The sequence below is a fragment of the Salvelinus namaycush genome, chromosome 23, assembly GCF_016432855.1.
Source record: "Salvelinus namaycush isolate Seneca chromosome 23, SaNama_1.0, whole genome shotgun sequence".
In the NCBI taxonomy this organism is placed as follows: domain Eukaryota; kingdom Metazoa; phylum Chordata; class Actinopteri; order Salmoniformes; family Salmonidae; genus Salvelinus; species Salvelinus namaycush.
The window spans coordinates 18,006,674-18,026,782 of record NC_052329.1 but is presented as its reverse complement, the minus strand read 5'-3'; the positions used below and the strand labels follow the sequence as shown (position 1 = coordinate 18,026,782).

General features: G+C 42.4%; 1 protein-coding gene across 3 annotated transcripts in view; it reads right to left on the bottom strand.

Annotated features, from left to right (window-relative positions):
* Positions 1-2,942: 2,942 nt before the first annotated feature.
* LOC120018136 (CMP-N-acetylneuraminate-beta-galactosamide-alpha-2,3-sialyltransferase 4-like) overlaps positions 2,943-20,109 on the bottom strand; it is a 39,090-nt gene continuing 21,923 nt past the window's right edge. For 2 of the 3 annotated variants that reach the window (XM_038961147.1, XM_038961146.1), the window contains 10 exons: positions 17,348-17,419; positions 16,151-16,223; positions 15,714-15,806; positions 11,854-11,951; positions 9,300-9,363; positions 8,765-8,860; positions 7,457-7,646; positions 7,012-7,149; positions 3,655-3,807; positions 2,943-3,490 (listed from right to left, as the gene is read on the bottom strand). In XM_038961147.1, the coding sequence (XP_038817075.1) occupies positions 3,401-3,490; positions 3,655-3,807; positions 7,012-7,149; positions 7,457-7,646; positions 8,765-8,860; positions 9,300-9,363; positions 11,854-11,951; positions 15,714-15,806; positions 16,151-16,223; positions 17,348-17,369 (1,017 nt within the window). In that variant the 5' untranslated portion in view covers positions 17,370-17,419 and the 3' untranslated portion in view covers positions 2,943-3,400. The remainder of the gene's footprint in view (positions 3,491-3,654; positions 3,808-7,011; positions 7,150-7,456; positions 7,647-8,764; positions 8,861-9,299; positions 9,364-11,853; positions 11,952-15,713; positions 15,807-16,150; positions 16,224-17,347; positions 17,420-20,109) is intronic. The other variant, XM_038961148.1, reaches the window with a different exon arrangement.

Genomic DNA, 20,109 nt, shown 5'->3' with positions numbered 1-20,109 from the left:
TTGGCAGGTACACAGTGCACTGTTCCGATGCTGGAATTATTTTGGATGAATGTGCGAAGGTACTCCGACATTGCTCATCCAAATATTTCTATATTTCTTAATTCCATTTTTAGATTTGTGCATCGTTAGATATTACTGCACTGTTGGAGCTAGGAACACAAGCATTTCGCTACGCCCGCAATAACGTCTGCTAAACATGTGTATTCGACTAATAACATTTGATTTGAGGTAACCTACTTCTTGAAGTGATTTGTTTGACAATCAGATGAAGACCATGAACCAGTCATGAGGTTATGGTCATGGCACATTAAAATAAAATGTTTACAGTTAAATTACATATTTACTAGAAATCCCATTATTTACTTCTTAGCAGGGGGTGGTGGGGGGGCTCAAACTGGCCTCTGCCTGACGCCTCCAAATCACTAAGTCCGCTCCTGTGTGTAAGACTTACTGACTGCATGGGTTAGACACTATGAGTGAGGCTGTGCTTGGCCACTCGCTGGCAATGAGGATGTAGTGACAGGCAGAACTTAATGTCAGCTCTAATAAGGATGGCACTGCATTTAGAGAGGTTAAAAAACATCATTAGCATCTGTCACTAGCAGCATTATTTAGTCACTGAAAAAAAGAGTCTTGCACGGTCTCCTGGTGCTCCAGATGTTCAGGATTGGCTTTAGCACATATACTGCATGGTACGGCTGGCTGCTGTTGTTGGAAATGCCGCAAGCTTCAATCTCTGAAGTGTCTGTTTTCTGGGGGCTGTGAAAGGAGAGGCTACCTACTGTATCCGTTGCCAACTTTATGGAGTGCCTTTTCGCCATCTAGTGGCCAAAAGCTGACAGAACTTTGACTGTAAATACACTTCCGTGTAGCTAACAAAGGTCAACTATCGCTTTTCCCATAAACCAAATTACAATGAACTCCGCTACATACACTGAGTGTACAAAACAACAATGCCTTCCTAATAGTGAGTTGCACCCCCTTTTGCCCTCAGAACAGCATCAATTCATTGGGGCATGGACTCCACAAGGTGTCGAAAGTGTTGCACAGGAATGCTGGCCCATGCCTCCAATGCTTCCCACAGTTGTCTTAAGTTGGCTGGATGTCCTATGAGTGGTGGACCATTCTTGATACACACGGGAAACTGAAAAACCAAGCAGCGTTGCACAAACCGGTGTGCCTGGCATCTACTACCATACTCCGTTCAAAGGCACTTAAAATCTCTGTCTTGCCCATTCACCCTCAATGGCACACATACACAATCAATGTCTCAATTGTTTCAAGGGTTAAAAATCCTTCTTTAAACTTCTTGTGGCTGCAATCCCGGTAACGGGATCGATATGACAACAGCCAGTGAAAGTAAAGGGCGCCAAATTCAAACAACAGAAATCTCATAATTAAAATTCCTCAAACATACTTGTGTCTTATACCATTTTAAATGTAATCTTGTTGTTAATCCCACCAAAGTGTCCGATTTCAAATAGGCTTTTCAGCGAAAGCACCACAAACGATTATGTTAGGTCACCACCAATTCACAGAAAAATTCTGCCATTTTTCCAGCCAAAGACAGGAGTCACAAAAAGCAGAACGAGATAAAATGAATCACTAACCTTTGATGATCTTCATCAGATGACACTCATAGGACTTCATGTTACACAATACATGTATGTTTTGTTTGATAAAGTTCATATTTATATCAAAATATCTGAGTTTACATTGGCGTGTTACGTTCACTAGTTCCAAAAACATCCGGTGATAGTGCATAGCCACATCGTTTCAACAGAAATACTCATCATAAATGTAGATGATAATACAAGTTATACACATGGAATTATAGATATACCTCTCCTTAATGCAACCGCTGTGTCAGATTTCAAAAAAACTTTACGGAAAAAGCAAACCGCGCAATAATCTGAGACGGGGTTCAGAACAATAGTCAAATTAGCCGCCATGTTGGAGTCAACAGAAACTACATGATAAATGTTCCCTTAACTTTGATGATCTTCATCAGAATGCACTCCCAGGAATCCCAGGTCCACAATAAATCCTTGATTTGTTCGATAATGTCTGTTATTTATGTCCAATTAGCTACTTTTGTTCCAAAGTCACAAAGCGCGTTCCCTAAAGCTGACGAAATGTCCAAAAGTTCAGTAACAGTCAGTAGAAACATGTCAAATGATGTATTGAATCAATCTTTAGAATGTTGTTAACATAAATATTGAATAACGTTCCAACCGGAGAATTACATTGACAGATGAGCGATGGAACGGAGCTCCCTCTTATGTGAACGCGCATGGTGAAAGCATGGTCAGGTCATGGCAGACTTGACTAATTCCTCTTTCATTCGGCCCCCCTTCACAGTAGAGGCGTCAGACAAAGTTCTACAGACTGTTGACATCTAGTGGAAGCCGTAGGAAGTGAAAACTCATTCATATCTCGCTGTGATTTCAATGGGATCTTGGTTGAAAATCGACCAGCCTAATAATTTCCACTTCCTGTTTGGATTTTTTCTTAGGTTTTTGCCTGCCATATGAGTTCTGTATACTCACAGACATAATTCAAACAGTTTTAGAAACGTCAGAGTGTTTTCTATCCAATAATAATAATAATATGTATATATTAGCAACTATGACTGAGGAGCAGGCCGTTTACTCTGGGCACCTTTCATCCAAGCTACTCAATACTGCCCCTGCAGCCACAAGAAGTTAACCTGTCTCCCCTTCATCTACACTGAAGTGGATTTAACAAGTGACATCAATAAGGGATCATAGTTTTCCTCTGGTCAGTCTGAGTCATGGAAAGAGCAGGTGTTCATAATGTACATCTCATAACAGACAAAAATATTCACAACTAAAAAACCATCAATAAATTATGAAAAAATGTCTGACCATGGCACAAAAGAAATCAGTCTTTGCTAAGAAATTGTAAACTGAACAGTGATATTTCCATTTAGATTTCATTTTAATAAAAATGTATTACATACAATAAAATATCCAGTGGTAACATTTAAGAGAGAATTTTTTAAAAGTTAATTGAAAAAAAAAATCAAAATCAGAACAAATCAGAACTTTTTTTATATTTTTTTTCTTTCGGAAAATACGTATTTATTTTCAATAAGAGTGAGGTGAATTAAGACTGGCAAAATGTGTGATTATGATGTTTGGACTGTATGGGCCATATTGTCAGCAGAGAGGAGTCAAGTTCACAACTGACATCAGTGTGTAACCCAGTCCAAAAACACACGCTAGCCTCTACCACCTAGGCTTGTGTGTAGATCTAAAGGAAAATGTATAGGTATTAGCAGTGCAGTGAAAATTCCTTTCAGATTTTGATGAAGTTCCTAGGAGGTAAGGGATAGGGGCTGTTTCTGGACCGTGCCCATGTGTGTACAGTATGTGTGTCAGGAGTGAGGGTGTAAGTACATGATAGCCCCTGAATCCTCTAGTTTTTTTAAGGCTTCTGCTTCGTGGGTAAGGTCATGGTAGGAATCCTGGAACAGAACGAAAGCAAAGCATAAACATATCAATTATTTTGCCTGAAAAAAATAGAAAACATACACACAAGTGCACTGAAAAATATACTACCATGGCGTATAACACTTAAAGAGTGTTCATCCCTGACATGGGAGTTGAGTAAAATCCCATGTACACTCACCTTCATGGATTTCATAGTGTCATATCCGTAGTAGTGTATAGGATGCTTCTGGTTTTTGGATGCTGGATATCCAAACCCAGCTATGTGCACCACGTCACAGTAGTTGAGTGCCACAAACACGGCTAGGACCCCTGTGGTGGGGTGTACTGGTTTCTGTAGGAGTGAGAACCAAAACCAATGACACCTATAGTATGGTAACAGACATGTAGTATCGTGTTTGACACTAGGTGGTAGCAGGGACCTGTAAAAACTCATAAGTCCTCTAATTCTGCACGTCTAGTACATTAGTTGGCATCACTGGTATATTACAGAGCAGTGTGCCCTTTTCTTAATGTGTACTGGGATAAAGGGAGATGGTATTATTACTTTTGTCTCCAGAACAATGTGAGGGGTGTCCCTGGTTTGATTCAGCTTTTGCTGACTGTTCAATTATTACTAATCTATTGTGTTATTGACTGTACGTTTGTTTATTCCATGTGTAACTGTGTTGTTTGTGTCGCACTGCTTTGCTTTATCTTGGCCAGGTCGCAGTTGTAAATGAGAACTTGTTCTCAACTGGCCTACCTGGTTAAATAAAGGTGAAATAAAATAAAAAAATTAAATGATTACTAATGTTCACAGGGGAATTGTTTCCACGTGACAGCAGTGAGGGAGTATAAAATCCCCTTTTCCAAATGGTACACTCTGTTTCACTCTCCAGTAGCCTTTCCTTATCTGTCCTTTAGGAGAGAGTGGGATAAATTGAGCCATTGTTTATATTCAGCATCACTCCCAACAAGGGAAACATAGTATTCTTTCTAACAAAGAGATTTACATATTTTTCATATGTTGTGTGTCCCTGGAAATGATCCGAATTCATGTAAACATTAGTTTTGAAAAAAAGTGGGACAGGGTAAGTTAAGTCACCTACACATTTCTGTACTGAATTAAATATTACCACTACCTTTTTTAAACCATGTCTATCTTTATTTCCCAAACACAATTTAATACAATCACAATCGCTTTTTGTCTTTTAATCATTTTAAGCATCTTTTAACACAGGCTTAACACCTAACAAAAACGTTGTACTTTTAAAAACACTTTCAACATAGGCCAGACCCTTTTGTTACCTCATATCCCAGCAATAATGCCTTGCATTACGCCTGGGAAGAAAACACTTCAATTTGCTCAACTTGCCATTAGCGCAACCATTTGCTAAACTTAACCCAAGGCAAACATTTTGACTATATTAGCCCACACAGCTACAAGGACACACTTTCATGCTAGTTTTAGGAGCTCATGTTGAAGCGTAGAGACCAACTCATGTATAAAACAATCTTAAAAGTATCTAAAAATGGTAAGCAAGTAGTTGGACCTAACTTTTACCATGTGGTTTCTTCCTTCAGACCTCTTCCTAAATATTTGGTCAAATTATAAATTGTGGATGGTTTCCTAGAAACAAGGGTGGCTCAACCCCGCTCTCCCCTATCTGTTCCATGTAATCATTACCCTTGGTTTACGCAACTACCCACCATTTCCAAGGAAGCTTCTTGTTCAGGTACATTATTCCACCCTACTGCTTTCCCAATTCCTTCCAATAGACCCCTACTGAGGGTCTGCCGTATAAATCAGCCAAATAAAATAAAAATAAAACAAGACACAAAACCTTCAAAATGGCAGACAGAGCCAATACTGGGTGCAGGACCCTTTCCAAAGTAAATGTCTGTGTTAGAGGCACTTTTTAAACATCAATATTGTGACACAGGAATAAAACTTCCATTCTGCTTCTCCTATCAGTACCATGCATTCAATCTCTTTCCCCTGTTTGAGGCGAGACATGTCAGTTTCCTGCGTGGAAAAAGGATGTGTCTGTCAGAGTGTGGCCCGCAAGGCTTTACGAGCATGCGGTCTGGGGTGGACATCCATCCCCAGTCCCTAAGGAGAGAGAAACTGGACAGGACCAGTCAAGTTCTCAAACCCATACTTCTCTTCATCACACCGTTGGGGACATTCCTCCAAAACAGGTTCCTAATGAGCCTGGCTGGGCTGGGTGCATTAGCCTAATGTGGTCGGTCAACGAGCACGCCAACTTCTGTAGTGCCTCGCATAGCTTGGACGTGGGCCCATGGAGCTTTGGTGAGGGGGTGAATATTGTCACTGCTGTTCGCCAGCCAGACCAGAGTGGTGGGAGTGGGATCTTTGTTTTGGAAAGGGGTGGGAGAGGCGTTGGGGACTGTCTGACTGGCAGGGGCATTAGTTAGCCCTCAGCTCAGTCAGCCTCTGTATTGTAACCAGGGGGACTGCCTGCTGCTGCCTTCTCACAGGGCATGTGGATGACTGCCAACATGGCACCCACGGGGAGGGGTGAGAGAGAGGCATGGGGGCTGTGGGTCTGCGGTCAGGCCCTCTTACCCTCCTTCTGGCTGACGGGGCACGCACAGGCTCCTCTGGCCCAGGAAAGAGACAAGGCAGAGGAGAGAGTGGGGAAAGGGGTCAGGGCCGAGTGCTCGGAGTGGCCAATAGGGCCACGCAGATGGAGGAGGAGGGCTACTGTCGGACTGATCGCCTGCAGTACCCCTTCTTACCACTGTTACCTTGGCTCAATGTTGTTTCAGCAGTCCAAAGGGTGCACAGCCTCAGTCTGACATAGGGGCTCGCTGGGAGAACAAACTAAACCTGGCTTTGTTCCATCTCAAAGACATCTCCACCATGCACTGAACAAGGTCTCTTGAACGTATCATGTATTTCAAAACCCAGAATTCCTCAGCCAAACGGAGAATTGTGGTCCAATTTGCGAACAGAAAACAGCTCAATGGCTTACTATTAAAATGTAATCTGTCACAATATTCTATTCCACAATCATTTTCCTTGATTCCATTAGTTCTGTTGTTCCATTCTGCATATGTTCCACTGATATTTTCTGGAATTTCCATCTGTTTTTCTTGCTCTTCCATTTCTGGGTAATCAGTAGAGCGTTTGAAACTGACCTTCACCTTTCCAAACTGTAGCTGGTAGAAATGCTTACAGACAGCACAGAACACTGGCCCCTGTTCAACAACCATTTTTTTTAAAGAATGTACTGAGAAGCCTAAAAAACATCAAGGACTTATCTTTTAATGAATTTGATGAAATGTCAAGAGGAGCAAAATGTTCATTTGTGCAGTTATGTGGTACAAACACCACTCTTGACCTCAAGTCAAAAAGCCTGTTAGCTAAATAATATTCCATTTTAAGTGCTGTAGCTAATCAAATATTGCACCTTTGAGTACTGCAGTCTTTCAAGATTTTTGATAGAACTTAAGTCTACTTCACAGATGTATTTTCTGCCCATATCCTGGTTCCCAAAGTAGCTAGGAGTAAACGGAGCTGGTCCCTTACCTGTTTTCTCTTTGGGTGAAGGGGGATTTGTAGCAGACTGCTGGCCGTCCCATGCAGGAAGTGAGGGTCCAGCACCCGGATGCGACTGGTACTGCCTAGCCAGATCTGTGGAGGGGGCTTCCAGAAACCCTTCCTCACCTGGCACACACACACGTTGATTAGCGAGTGCACACACACAGAGCCTATGTCTACACAATTGAGGCCCTGTTTTAGTCTCATTCTACTCAGTTTCTCAGGGCAACCTAGTCGATGTGTAAATGAGGGGATAATGACCCTATTCCTAATCATGCTAAGAGCGACCGTAGCAGCCTGAGCTAAACCAGAGAGTGGGGGTGTTGGGGCTGCTGAGACCACAGTTTAAATTTTCAAGTAGGTTTGGCAAGGCTGCCATTGATTCTGTATATTTTGTCACTGCATGGCTGGATGGCACGCACACATCCAGTACCCTCTTCTCGTCGTACAGGATCTCCTTGAGCCAGCTGAGGTCCTGCTGTTTGAAAGGCACTAGGACCATGAGGGTGGCGGGGTCATTGTGCATGCTGGGGTTGTAGGAGGCCGACTCAGGGTAGAAGAGACGCATAGTGGTCTTGTTCCCCACGTCGTCCTCATAACCTCTGACGGGGGCGTCATTTAGCCTGCACAGGGATACAGAGAAAGAGAAACCTTAGCCATTCCCTTCTATAAAAATAGTCATTAAACAGAGTAGTAGTTTAAATAGCATTGTGTGTACTACAGTACTACATTCGAATAAAAAAAGCAATACAAAAAACACAAGGTTGCCATGAAACAGTGCAACTCTGGACAAAAATAACAATTAACATAATAATTACATAATAAGTTTAAGTTTAGTTTAGAGCTGTTCTACCCTCCCTCTAATGTAACAGAATTAACTGCACTATTTCACCACCATGTATCAAAACAAGAATGGAGGTAGGAGAAAGCTTGGTAGGAGAACTCGATTTCCTCGGCCTGTGAGATTAGCGTCTGAGAATGGGAGATGTGAGAACTGAGCAGAACAGAGTGCATTGTGCCTGAATATGACCTAACGCTGGATATGACTTAACCCTAACCCTCGATATGACCAGGCAAAATTGTCTAGGCTGTTGGCAAGAGGTTTATACAAAACTCAAAATGCCTGTGTTCAGTCCAAGGCTATAAATGAGATTTGGAAAGGGCACTGGGGTATTTTTCTGCAGGGTAGACCAAATCCCCCTTTTAATAAGAGACTGAGTTAACCCAACAGTATACTGATTACACAGAGAAAGGCATTAAAGCAAGGTCACCAGTCTGAGCTGGCCATTATGGTACAGCCACATTGACTCCATTACGCTTTCACGGGCAATACTAATTAGACTATCCCTCTTGAGGACAACGCATCATTGAAAATCCGTTTGTTTTTTACTGGATTACAGGAATTGCTATGGAAAAAGCCATTGGGGAAATAGCTAAACACTATTGCAGCTACAGACTGTACTCTGAGCCATATTTCAATATCAAATTATATGGCTCTTGACTGTACTGCAATATATTGCACTCTATGTACTGATATTGATTAGGAATACCACTAATTGTGCAGGAACATCATTGGGTCAATGAGGAAATAGTCCATCAAACGTAGTGCATCAGATAGATCTGATAAATGAAACAGAAGTGGTGAGTTGTAGCAACAGTTCAATAGAAGAGAGAGGGAGGATGGACTTAATGACGATCGTGTGGTAGAAAACAGGATGGAACCATTAAGCTTTATACTTACCGGATCACCACGTCGTACTCATTGATGATGCCGCCCAAGGAGCTGTTTTTAATGGAAAACCCATTTCCTATGACTGCACACGTTCTGCAGTCTAGACTGCGGACATAAAATAAAATAATTTTTACAATCCATTTACTTTAGTGTTGCCTTTTCTATCATTTTAAAGTTCAAGGCCACTTTGAGGGGTGACTAACTGCACACTACAGTAGAACCACTGGACATTTTCCAACACTTCCATTGTAATAGTGACTGGTCACTGCTTGAAATGAAGTTAATGAACTAAGGCAGCTTCCTTGTGGCACATTTGTCCATCCATTATACACACACCACAGGGATGATTTGAGTCATTATGTTAGCACAGCATTTACACTACATTTAGGAGACACACACACCAACATATATTGCTCTCAGACACATATCAGCTATCGGTGGTTCTTTGTGACCGTAACAATTATTGTAAGAAATAAAGTGGTTCATACGGCACACCAGAGGTTAACTCTTGCTAATATGGCTAAGAATCACTCATCACATTTACCTATCAATGCTGGCTGGCATTTTGTAATTGGCAATAATGGCTAAAACCTTCAGCAGCAGCAACTCTGGAAAAGAGAGAGGGATTAAACAAGGTGTGATCACTTGGACTGACTGTAGATTCTGATAAATGTGTCTTCTCATAGAGAAGTCCATATCGAGAGGACTGATGACCCAATACGGTTTTCAAATACTAGTCGTAAACTCGACGCACGTCACACACACACACACACGTTTTCTGGAAAGGGAGCATAAACCTAGTGGACATTGACTCCATAAAGCTTCTCAATCAATCAAATTACTCTTGGTAAGCTAATAGCGTGTAGAGCTTGACTGAGCATTAATATTTTTTTTACTTTTTATTGAGTTTTGTAATTTTTCTTTTTACATGTACAAAACAATAAAAAAAATGCATACAAAGATGACCCAAATTGTCCCCATCCAACCTCCCGCATCCCTCCCACCCAGCAACTGAGGTTGCTTATCAGTCCCCCTCCCTCCCATCCATCCTCTGATTCCCCCTGTACCACCCCTTCCCCATGGGCCTGAAAGCATAGAAAGTAACAAAAGTCTAAATAAATAGAGTATATCAATTGGTTTGAATGTGTGGGAGTTTAGCAGAGATTGTTCTTTACAGAGTCAAGGACTCAATTGTTCCTTGACTAGCACCATTCAGCCTAGCTGTCAATAATTACAATGTAATAACTTCTAATAGTATAGAGAGTGAAGTGGTTGCCATCTTAGAGCCAACATTTTTTCACAGCAGTGCTGCCTGCCAGCAGTCATCTTCTCTGACTGGTCGAGAGATTCGTGGGGCTATCATTGTCAAGTAACATATTAGATGCATGAATTTAAATATTCAATGCTTTGCACTTCAAAATAAATTGTGTAACTTTGTCCCAGAAGCATTTAACTGCAGGGCACATCATACGAAGGAATGGGAGTAGTTGGGAGTTGGGACCAATTTCATCGTAAAACATTTCCTTGGTGTTAAATACATTCTGTGAACAAACTTAAAAATGTATAAATTGATGGTTTGGATTAAGGGATGCCACGGTCAAATGTTTCAATATTCTGTTCCAGTGGTTCAAATTCAATTAGATCTGTGGACCATATTTTAATGGCTAGCTCAGAATTTGATTTTCAAAAGTTGTTTATATATTATACTGATCAGTTATTTCAGAAGCCCAGATCATTTATTTATAAATCCCATCATTGGATGTTTCGGTAGTTGGGTTTCCCAAGGGACTACATTGCGCAGCTATACTGGCCTAAATTGTAAATATAGAAAAAAGGAGTTGCCTGGTAATGTGTATATCTTTCAAATCTTGGAATGTTCTCAAACCATTAGTGCACATGATAACAGCAAGGGTACGGATTCCACATATGGACCATTGGGGGGATGAAAAAGGCCACCTCCAGATCGCAAGGCATTATTGTGAAATATTGGAGTATAGGCATGACATTTTGAATCCCAGTTACATTGTTTAAACATTTTGCACCAAATAGAAATAGTGTGAGCAATAAAATGACCAAAGCGTAGTTTACATTGTTTAAGTGATATAAAATCAGTGAAGATTTATATCAGGGCCATAGGAGACACCATATTTTTCTCTGTACTCAGCCAGTAAAATAATCATGTCTAAACAAATTCAAGGTGGGGCAAAATGCTAGAGCTTGGAAATACAATTTAAAGTTTGGTACAAATAGTCCTCCTACATCTTTTCCTCTTTGTAAATATATTCATTTATCTGGGATTGTTTACATTGCCATATACATTTTGAAACAGGACTATGGATTTGTATCTAAATAGCCAGAAGGTGGAGCCACGGGAAGCATTGAACTACAGAAATTCAGCCTTGGCAATATATTCATTTTGACAATAGATATGCTGCTGGTTAAAGCAACGGGGATATAATTCCACCTACTGAGGTCAGATTGAATACATCAGTAGATTTGAGAGAAGTGTTATTTCCTTTCATTGACAAATTGCCTGGGCCAGAGGTTCCATGGGTAATAAGAATAGCAGAGGTGAAATTGGATCACCTTGTCTGCTACTTCTAGTGATTCTGAACAGAGCAGATATTGTCTGTTATAACTATGGCTGAGGGATTGATATATAGTATTTCAATAATATGAATGAAATTGGAGCCAATTCCTATATGTTCCAAAACAGACCAGAGATATGATAATTTTGGTCAATCAAAAGCTTTTTCTGCGTCAAGAGATAATACAGCCCAAGAAGCTGTTGTTTCTGATGAAGCATCTAAGATATGTAATAGTCAGAGGCTATCCGAGGATAAACGCTTTTAAAACAAACCGCTTTGGTCCGTGTGGATCAATTAGGGTAAGTCATGAGACGACAACATTTTTGGAAAAAAGTTTAATATCTGTGTTTATCAAAGATTGGGGGTGATAGAGAAAACGATGGCATCCTTATTTCTTGAAATAAAAGCAAAATTAGAATGAAATGTAATTTCATAAACATGTTCCATTAAAGGCTTTGTGGGAAAAAAACAAAAAACAAAGCAATTACACAATGAAATGAGAGCACATACCACTGCCTTTAATACCGTAGGGTAATGCAAGAGTGGACTGATTATGTCGCCAGAAGAAATCATCCAGTTTGAAGAAGAGCTGTGTTTGTCTGCTAATGCTGTATTAGAAACAGGGGAGAATAGATTTCACATTACAACACAGAAAAACAAAGATATACTGTATAGTTCCTACTAAATATTCCACACTGCCAATGGCATACAGTATACACTGCTGACCTGGCAGTTTTAGTTTGTCATTAAACTGAAATGACCTTAATGGCCGTAATTCCTTCTCATTGTTCAATGTAATCAAACCCCATGTCTATGACATGCTGACCACACCGCTTGCATCACGTGCGTTGCAAAATAAATTTACACATACAGTTGAAGTCGGAGGTTTACATAAACTGAGTTTAAATGTATTTGGCTAAGGTGTTTCACAATTCCTGACATTTAATCCTAGTAAAAATTCCCTGTCTTAGATCAGTTAGGATAACCACTTTATTTTAAGAATGTGAAATGTCAGAATAATAGTGGAGAGAATGATTTATTTAATTTCTTTCATCACATTCCCAGTTGGTCAGAAGTTTCCATACACTCAATTAGTATTCCCACAGTAAGCTTCCCACAATAAGATGGGTGAATTTTGGCCCATTCCTCCTGGCAGAGCTGGAGTAACTGAGTCCGGTCTGTAGGCCTCCTTGCTTGCACACGCTTTTTCAGTTCTGCCCACAAATATTCTATAGGATTGAGGTCAGGGCTTTGTGATGGCCACTCCAATAGCTTGACTTTGTTGTCCTTAAGCCATTTTGCAACAACTTTGGAAGTATGCTTGGGGTCATTGTCCATTTGGAAGAAACACGTGACCAAGCTTTACCTTCCTGACTGATGTCTTGAGATGTTGCTTCAATATATCCAGAATTTTTCTTCCTTATGAAGCCATCTATTTGTGAAGTGCCCCAGTCCCTCCTGCAGCAAAGCACCCCCACATGCTGCCACCCCTGTGCTTCACGGTTGGGAGGGTGTTCTTCGGCTTGCAAGCCACCCCCTTTTTCCTCCAAACACAACAATGGTAATTATGGCCAACCAGTTCTATTTTTGTTTCATCAGACCAGAGGACATTTCTCCAAAAAGTAAAATTTTGTCCCCATTTGCAGTTGCAAACTGTAGCAGTGGCTTCTTCCTTGCTGAGCAGCCATTCAGGTTATGTCGATATAAGACTCGTTTTACTGTGGATATAGATACTTTGTAACTGTTTCCTCCAGCATCTTCACAAGGTGCTTTTCTGTTATTCTGGGATTGATTTGCACTTTTGCACCAAAGTACGTTCATCTCTAGGAAACAGAACGGGTCTCCTTCCTGAGAGGTATGACGGCTGCGTGGTCCCATGGTGTTTATACTTGCATACTATTGTTTGTACAGATGAATGTGGTACCTTCAGGCATTTGGAAATTGCTCCCAAGGATGAACCAGACTTGTGGAGGTCTACAATTTTTTCTCTGAGGTCTGAGCTGATTTCCCCTTGATGTCAAGCAAAGAGGCACTGAGTTTGAAGGTAGGCCTTGAAATAAATCCACAGGTACACCTCCAATTGACTCAAATGATGTCAATTAGCCTATCAGAAGCTTCTTAAGCCATGACATCACTTCTGGAATTTTGCAAGCTGTTTAAAGGCACAGTCAACTTAGTGTATGTAAACTTCTGACCCACTGAAATTGTGATACAGTGAATTATAAGTGAAATAATCTGTCTGTAAACAATTGTTGGAAAAATGACTTGTGTCAAGCACAAAGTAGATGTCCTAACCGACTTGCCAAAACTATAGTTTGTTAACAAGAAATTTGTGGAGTTGTTGAAAAACAAGCTTTAATGACTCCAACCTATGAGTATGTAAACTTCCGACTTCAACTGTACATGTTATTCAATCATTGCACCCGCACTGCTCGCACGCCTCAGCGAGCATCTGCGTGGCCATGCGCTAAAATAGAACCCATTTCTATTTGTGACGCTCAACGCACTGCAAGTCCGGCCTCTCCCATCTCCTCATTGGTCTTTAGGAGCATATACCCACGTGGGTGATTGAAAGATGAACTGACGTCCACACTCCAGTTGGTTGTAGTAATGCACCTTAAAGTTGGTTGCCAACCGCCATATAAAGTCCAAAGAAGTAAAGAAGAAGCCTGAAGGAGGAGAGATGACGAGAAAGGAATTTGGTTTACCGTTTTATCTGTGGATTAATTGTCCGAGTAGAGGACCTTGTGCATTTCAGGTAAAATAACAACCCAATGTTTATATCCTTGGACAAATTAGCTAGCAACAGCAAGCTAGCTAGCTAAATTGACATAAATGTTTAATGCTTTTCGACCTGTCCCCAAATTAATATAATTGGTTCAGAGTTTGTTTTGATATTTCAACCTGCTTGTCCTGATCATGCCTTGTGTGGGGCTACAAAATCATCATGCGCGCGATGGTGCCCGTACGCGTCCGGTTTGGTCAGCATGTTAGGCAGACAAATCGTACTCATTATAAGCAAAGCTGATTTCAATAAATTTTTCCCCTCAACACGTAATGTCTACATGATGTCATTCATCAAGCATGACCCTCCATAAACCATCCTTTGCTAAAAGCTACTTTTTGGCTCCCGATTGGTGCAGCGGTATAAGCCACTACATCTCAGTGCTAGAGGCTTTACTACAGACACCCTAGTTCGAATCCAAGCTATCACAAACGGCCGTGATTGGGAGTCCCGTAGGGCGGCGCACAATTGCCCCAGCGTCATCCGGGTTTGGCCGTCATTGTAAATAAGAAATTTGTCCTTAACTGACTTGCCTAGTTAAATAAAAGGTTCAAAATAAAATAAAAACGTATTTTTACTGCCAAGAAGAACAAAACAATGATATGCAGTACTGAGACTCCAGGGAATGGGGTGAGACGAACATCATGACCACACTAGTAATTAAATGTATGTGAAAACAGTCATGTCTGGCTTACAGTCTCCTCATGTTAATTCTCTGGTTGGAATTTAACATGGAGGATTATGTTTTAGATGCTAGCTGTTTACGAGTAAGTAACAGTCTTTGACTGTTAGTTGTGGAGACATGTATTACCATGCTGTGCCAGTTGTAGTTGTCAGTGAAAGGGGACATCTTGGGGGCTTCCAATTAGGAGGGACATTGTTATTGAATGATTTGCATGTGTAAAATGACCTGACCTTCATCACTGCCACACACATGAATCACAATCAGTTGGCAAACAGTATTGACCTTGAGAAAATGGAGCATTGTTGATCTCTATAATTTACAAGTCCTGTCTGAGCTGAGAGGAGGCCAACTGAACTCTATGGTCTAGTGGTTAGAGAAACATGGCTGACCAAGGTTGCTGGGCCAGTAGGACAGATGGGCCATTGCACTGTTGCACCCTTGAGCAGGGCACACAAACAGAACAGCTCGAGTACATAGCCAATTGAATAAACAGATAATAGCAGAGTAAAAAAAAAAAAAATGGGGGACCATTCAAGTATCCTGGACAAAGGTACTCAGCAAGCCAGAGGAATACATTTGTCCATTGTCCTCCTGAAAAACATATAATTGTGTGAATCGAAAGCTCCTTTAAAAATAGACTTGCTCTTAGGTGTCTGTTTTCAATGATGATCCAGCAACAGTTTCAACTTAAACGATTGTTACAGAAAATGTACTTTAAAAGGAAAATTCTTTCCTTTCATAATAAAATTGTTCCTACTTACAAAAAAAATCAGAATTTTACTGGTGACTGGGTGAAAACAGCCCCCAAATGGCCAAAGAAGCTGGCACCTGGCATTCCAGTAAAAGCATTGGCATCATCCCCACCCTCCTCGTTTTAAAGATAGACACTCCATTACTCACTTAAAATTGAGGCTCTCCCACTTCTTCTGCTTTAGCCAGCCACCGCACAGTGACTTGCTCGGAGTTGGAGGAGACTTGCTGATGCCTCCATAGCTGAAAGACAAGCACACGAATCACCACATTTGGAACAGAAACTGATTACTTTTTTTAACTCAGTATGTCCAGTGACACTAGTTTTTTTTTTAAATGGCAAGTGTGGGTATCTATTGAAGGCCTAAAATTGACCGCCGTTTACCCACTTACAGCTGTAGGTAGATTAGATGCTCGGCGAATGGAATGGGTTGTCAACGTGATGTGACTCAGCAGTGGCCTTATTTCAAGGTTTCTCTTTCCTTCAGTAAAGCATAAATCAGTATCTGTGTGATTGATCTACCTGCCACTCCACAGAGAGGGAGCTTCTAGGCAGTAGACCAGGGCTGAGGGCCGAGCAGCCTTACCTCTGGAGGAAGACATGGGAGCAGTAGTAGGAGACGAAGAACAGAACAACAGCGATCAGTCTAAAGCACCATGCTGGAGAGAGAACAACCACATGAATAGATTAGAAACCAACATCATGCTTTTCTTGTATAGCCTGTGGTCAAATCCTAGTTTATGACATTGCAAATTGCTGCTAAATGTGGAGATCCAATCTGCAGGCAGGCAGATCCAATCTGCAGGCAGGCAGGACTGCAAGCAGATTCTAACTTCCTACAGTACAGTATCACTAACTTAACTGGAGTGGAACGGAGGAGTGCTATTAATTGAGCCTTAAAAAAAAAAAAAAAATAGCAGACCCTAGAACTCTTAGTTCCCATATCAAACAACTCTGCCGAACAAAAGTCCCCTCTACCTCCACATGAGCAACATATCTCAGACCACAACCATTCTCTCATCTCATAGATACACTCCCCAGCCCATATAGTGCCCTACATGTATAGGGGATTGGAAGGGAGGGAGGGGAGTCCTCCAACTCAAAGACATACTTCCCACACGTTTGTTACAGAAATACATAATGGCTGCTTACATGCTAAAGGCAAACACGTAGTGCCAAACTAAACACGGTCTCCATCGAGCTGAATCTGCTTTCTGGGACTCCCATTAACTGAGCCAGAGAAACCTTGAAATGGCTTTTCATTTTCAGCACAGCAGCTATAGTCAAACCAAAATGAGCTGGTGTAAATTGCAAAAGCAAGCATCCGGCTCTGAAGGCAAGGCCAATGTGTTTTCTGTCAAAGGAGACAAAATGAAAAGGCTAGATCAAGGCAGCGCCAAGCTGTGCGTTTCTGTATGATGATCATAACACATCCAGGAACATCGGGATTATACATGACAGGCTTGGAATGTGTCTTAGAGTATGTACAATGGCTGAATTAATGTGTAAGACAAAGCACAGTATGTGAGAGCTATAACACAAGGATGTTATTGTGCAACACTACATCCACCAAAATCTTGAGCGAATTGAAAGAATGAAACTGTACTGGGCTAGAGTTGTACAAATACTGTAATCCTTCGATAAAAAGAAAATACAAGAAAATACAAGATAAATTTAATGTACAACTGCCACAAATGAAGAGACAGGGGTTCAATGTGTGATAAAAGTATTTTATGTACAGGTCTATTAACCAACCACTGTAAGGAAGCAGCGGGGAGCTTACTTTTAGCCGTCTTTAGGGACATCTTCACATGCTCCGTCGCCCTCTCATCTCAGTACTGCGCATGATGTTACCCTGAGGGAGGAGGAATAACATATTAGCACCAAAAACATCTGGCTCAATCGGACAGCAGTGGCGCGAGCCAATTAAATTAACAAAGTGCCTTAGAACGGCACCATAAATGACATCTTTCTCCTTCCGGATGATAAATGAGAAGCTGGAAGTGAGATGAAACACCAAGGCAATACGTAGACTCTGTGCTCATCGTGAAAAAAGTGGAATTGTCTGTGTCCAGTGTCCATCCACCAGAAAGCTGTGTCCAGTAACCAGACAGCGTGGCAGATAGATATATATATATAGAGACAGACACACACACACACACAACAAGAGAGCCAGACACACAGAGCGAGACACAGAGCATGAGAGAGAGCCAGAGCGCCAGACACACACAAACACAGAGAGAGACAGAGACAGAGTCATGTGCAACATGAGCTCCTGATATATTTCATATTTTTTGGTTTTTAGAATGAGATAAACTCTAATCGGAAAAGAATTCCAGACAAGTAGTGATGAACAACAACTCTATTCATTCAGAATAGAAAAAAAGTAACTTTGCGCCTCAAGCAGACAAACAAATCGGTTGCTATGGCAATGGGGCAGCAGGACAGAGAAGCAGCAGCAGTAGTAGTAGAGCCCACAGGCACCATGTCCCCACTCCCCCTCAGCGCTGAATCCATTCTCTACCCTCCAGAGGCCAAACATGACAACGAGGAAAGCTTTTAAACAGACACTACTAAAGGGGAGGCCAGAAACCATTTTCACAGATCTCTACAAAAATGGTGATGTGAGTAATCTCATCTTCCTCACTGACCAGCCAAATGCATGGCGCTCAGCAGTGTGCTATCACTACATATCCATAAAGAAAGAGGGAATCTGTAATTGGGTGGAAGCTGAAAATCAGAGAGACAGACGCCCCTGACAGCACCATGATAACAATCAACCTCTACAAGACTGGGACTGTCATGGTGCAAGGTAATCTTAGGCTGTTTGAAACAGACTTTCAGACAATTAAGGAGAGAGTGGAGCGAGAGAGAAGGATACCACCAGTGACATGCCCTCCCACAAGACAAACTCCACCAGCACCACCCCTAGTAACAGGCACATCCAGCACCCCACCATAGTGAAGGACACACCCCAGGAGGAGAGCGACCCCCTCAGTGCAGAGCAGGCTCAGGCCCTCCTCACCACCATGGATGCCATGAGGGATGAGTTCACCAAACTGAAGGGGGAGGTGGTCCTGCTCAGGGAGAGCATGATCAAACAGCAACCAGACAACCACACCTTAGAGGAGCTCCTAACCAAGATGCGGACAGAGCAGGACAGCAGCCTTGCAACACAGCTGAACGAGGTTCAGCAAGAGAGAGACGGACTCAAGAGAGAGCTGGCTGATCTAACAAAGGAGGTGAGAGAGCTCCAAAAAGACAGGCAGAACAGTAATAACGATCTGACCACAATAAGAGAGGAGCTGCAGGAGAGAAAGAGAGCAGAGGACAGGCTGCAGGAGCAGCTAGATCACCACCCTATGACCTGCCCTATGACCTGCCCTCACACAGCAGAGGAGCCCAGCTCAACCAGCCAGACTTCCCCAGCCCTGCCTGCTGCACCTCTCCTCCCCAACCCACAGAACAGCGGCACCGGCCAGCCACACCCCAGCTCCAACACCCACCAGCCCCCCCTAGTCCAGAGGAAACACTGGCTGACATCGTTCTGTTGATGGACTCAAATGGGAAGTTTGTTCAGGAGAAGAAACTTTTCCCTAGACACAAAACGAGAAAGGTGTGGTGCCCAACAACGCAGAGTGCCATGGAGCTGCTTGATAAGGCCCATCTTCGGTCGCCAAGCCACATAAATCATACACACCGGAAGCAACGACCTGCGTGCTCAGCAGGAGAGGGTGGCGACTTCACTACGGTGAGTGATGGGGAAGATTGCGGAGTCCTTCTCAAACTCAAGAATCGTGGTGTCAACCCTTCCACAGAGGCAGGACTTCCACCCTACCACAATCCAAAGAGTAAACGCCAGCCTCTCCCGGGACTGTGCCCTGCGACCCAATGTACACTTGGCCCACCATCGATCTGGACTGTCTCTATGACCATGTTCACCTGTACAGGGAGACAGTCCCCATCCTTGCCGAGACTCTCAAGGACGTCGCTTTAAACCGCAGCCCGACCTCTCCACCCAGGAACAGCTGAGCAATCTCCACTTCTCCGAGATCACCGAGACAACACCCCGGACCAGCACCCTGGACCCCCCAGCCACAGCACCACCAACCTCAATGCCCACCATAGCCAGCGCAGCAAAGACCACCCCAGCCCAGCTTCAGAGCCACCCAGACGAGGCCTCCCACCCCCCCACCACAGACCCACACTTGGAGGAGCCACAGCCCAGTAGGCAGAGCTACGCACAGGCTGTGAGAGGAGCAACTGGTCCAGCCCCCACCAGCGAAATGAGTGACATTAAACAAATGCTGAGTCTACTATGCTCACATGTGATAGGCCAAGGGTCATGGTAAGATGAGCACAAGAACTCCACCCTCACACTACATCCACCCAAGTAGCATGACACAAATGCTATCTTAAATGATAAACAAATCACATTTGCATAATAAGAGTTTACGTTAGTTGAAAAATCGTAATTTAATCGTTCTTGTTGGATTGTGAGTGTTTGTCTCATTTTGAAGGTAAAGAAGAAAAAAAAGTTAATGA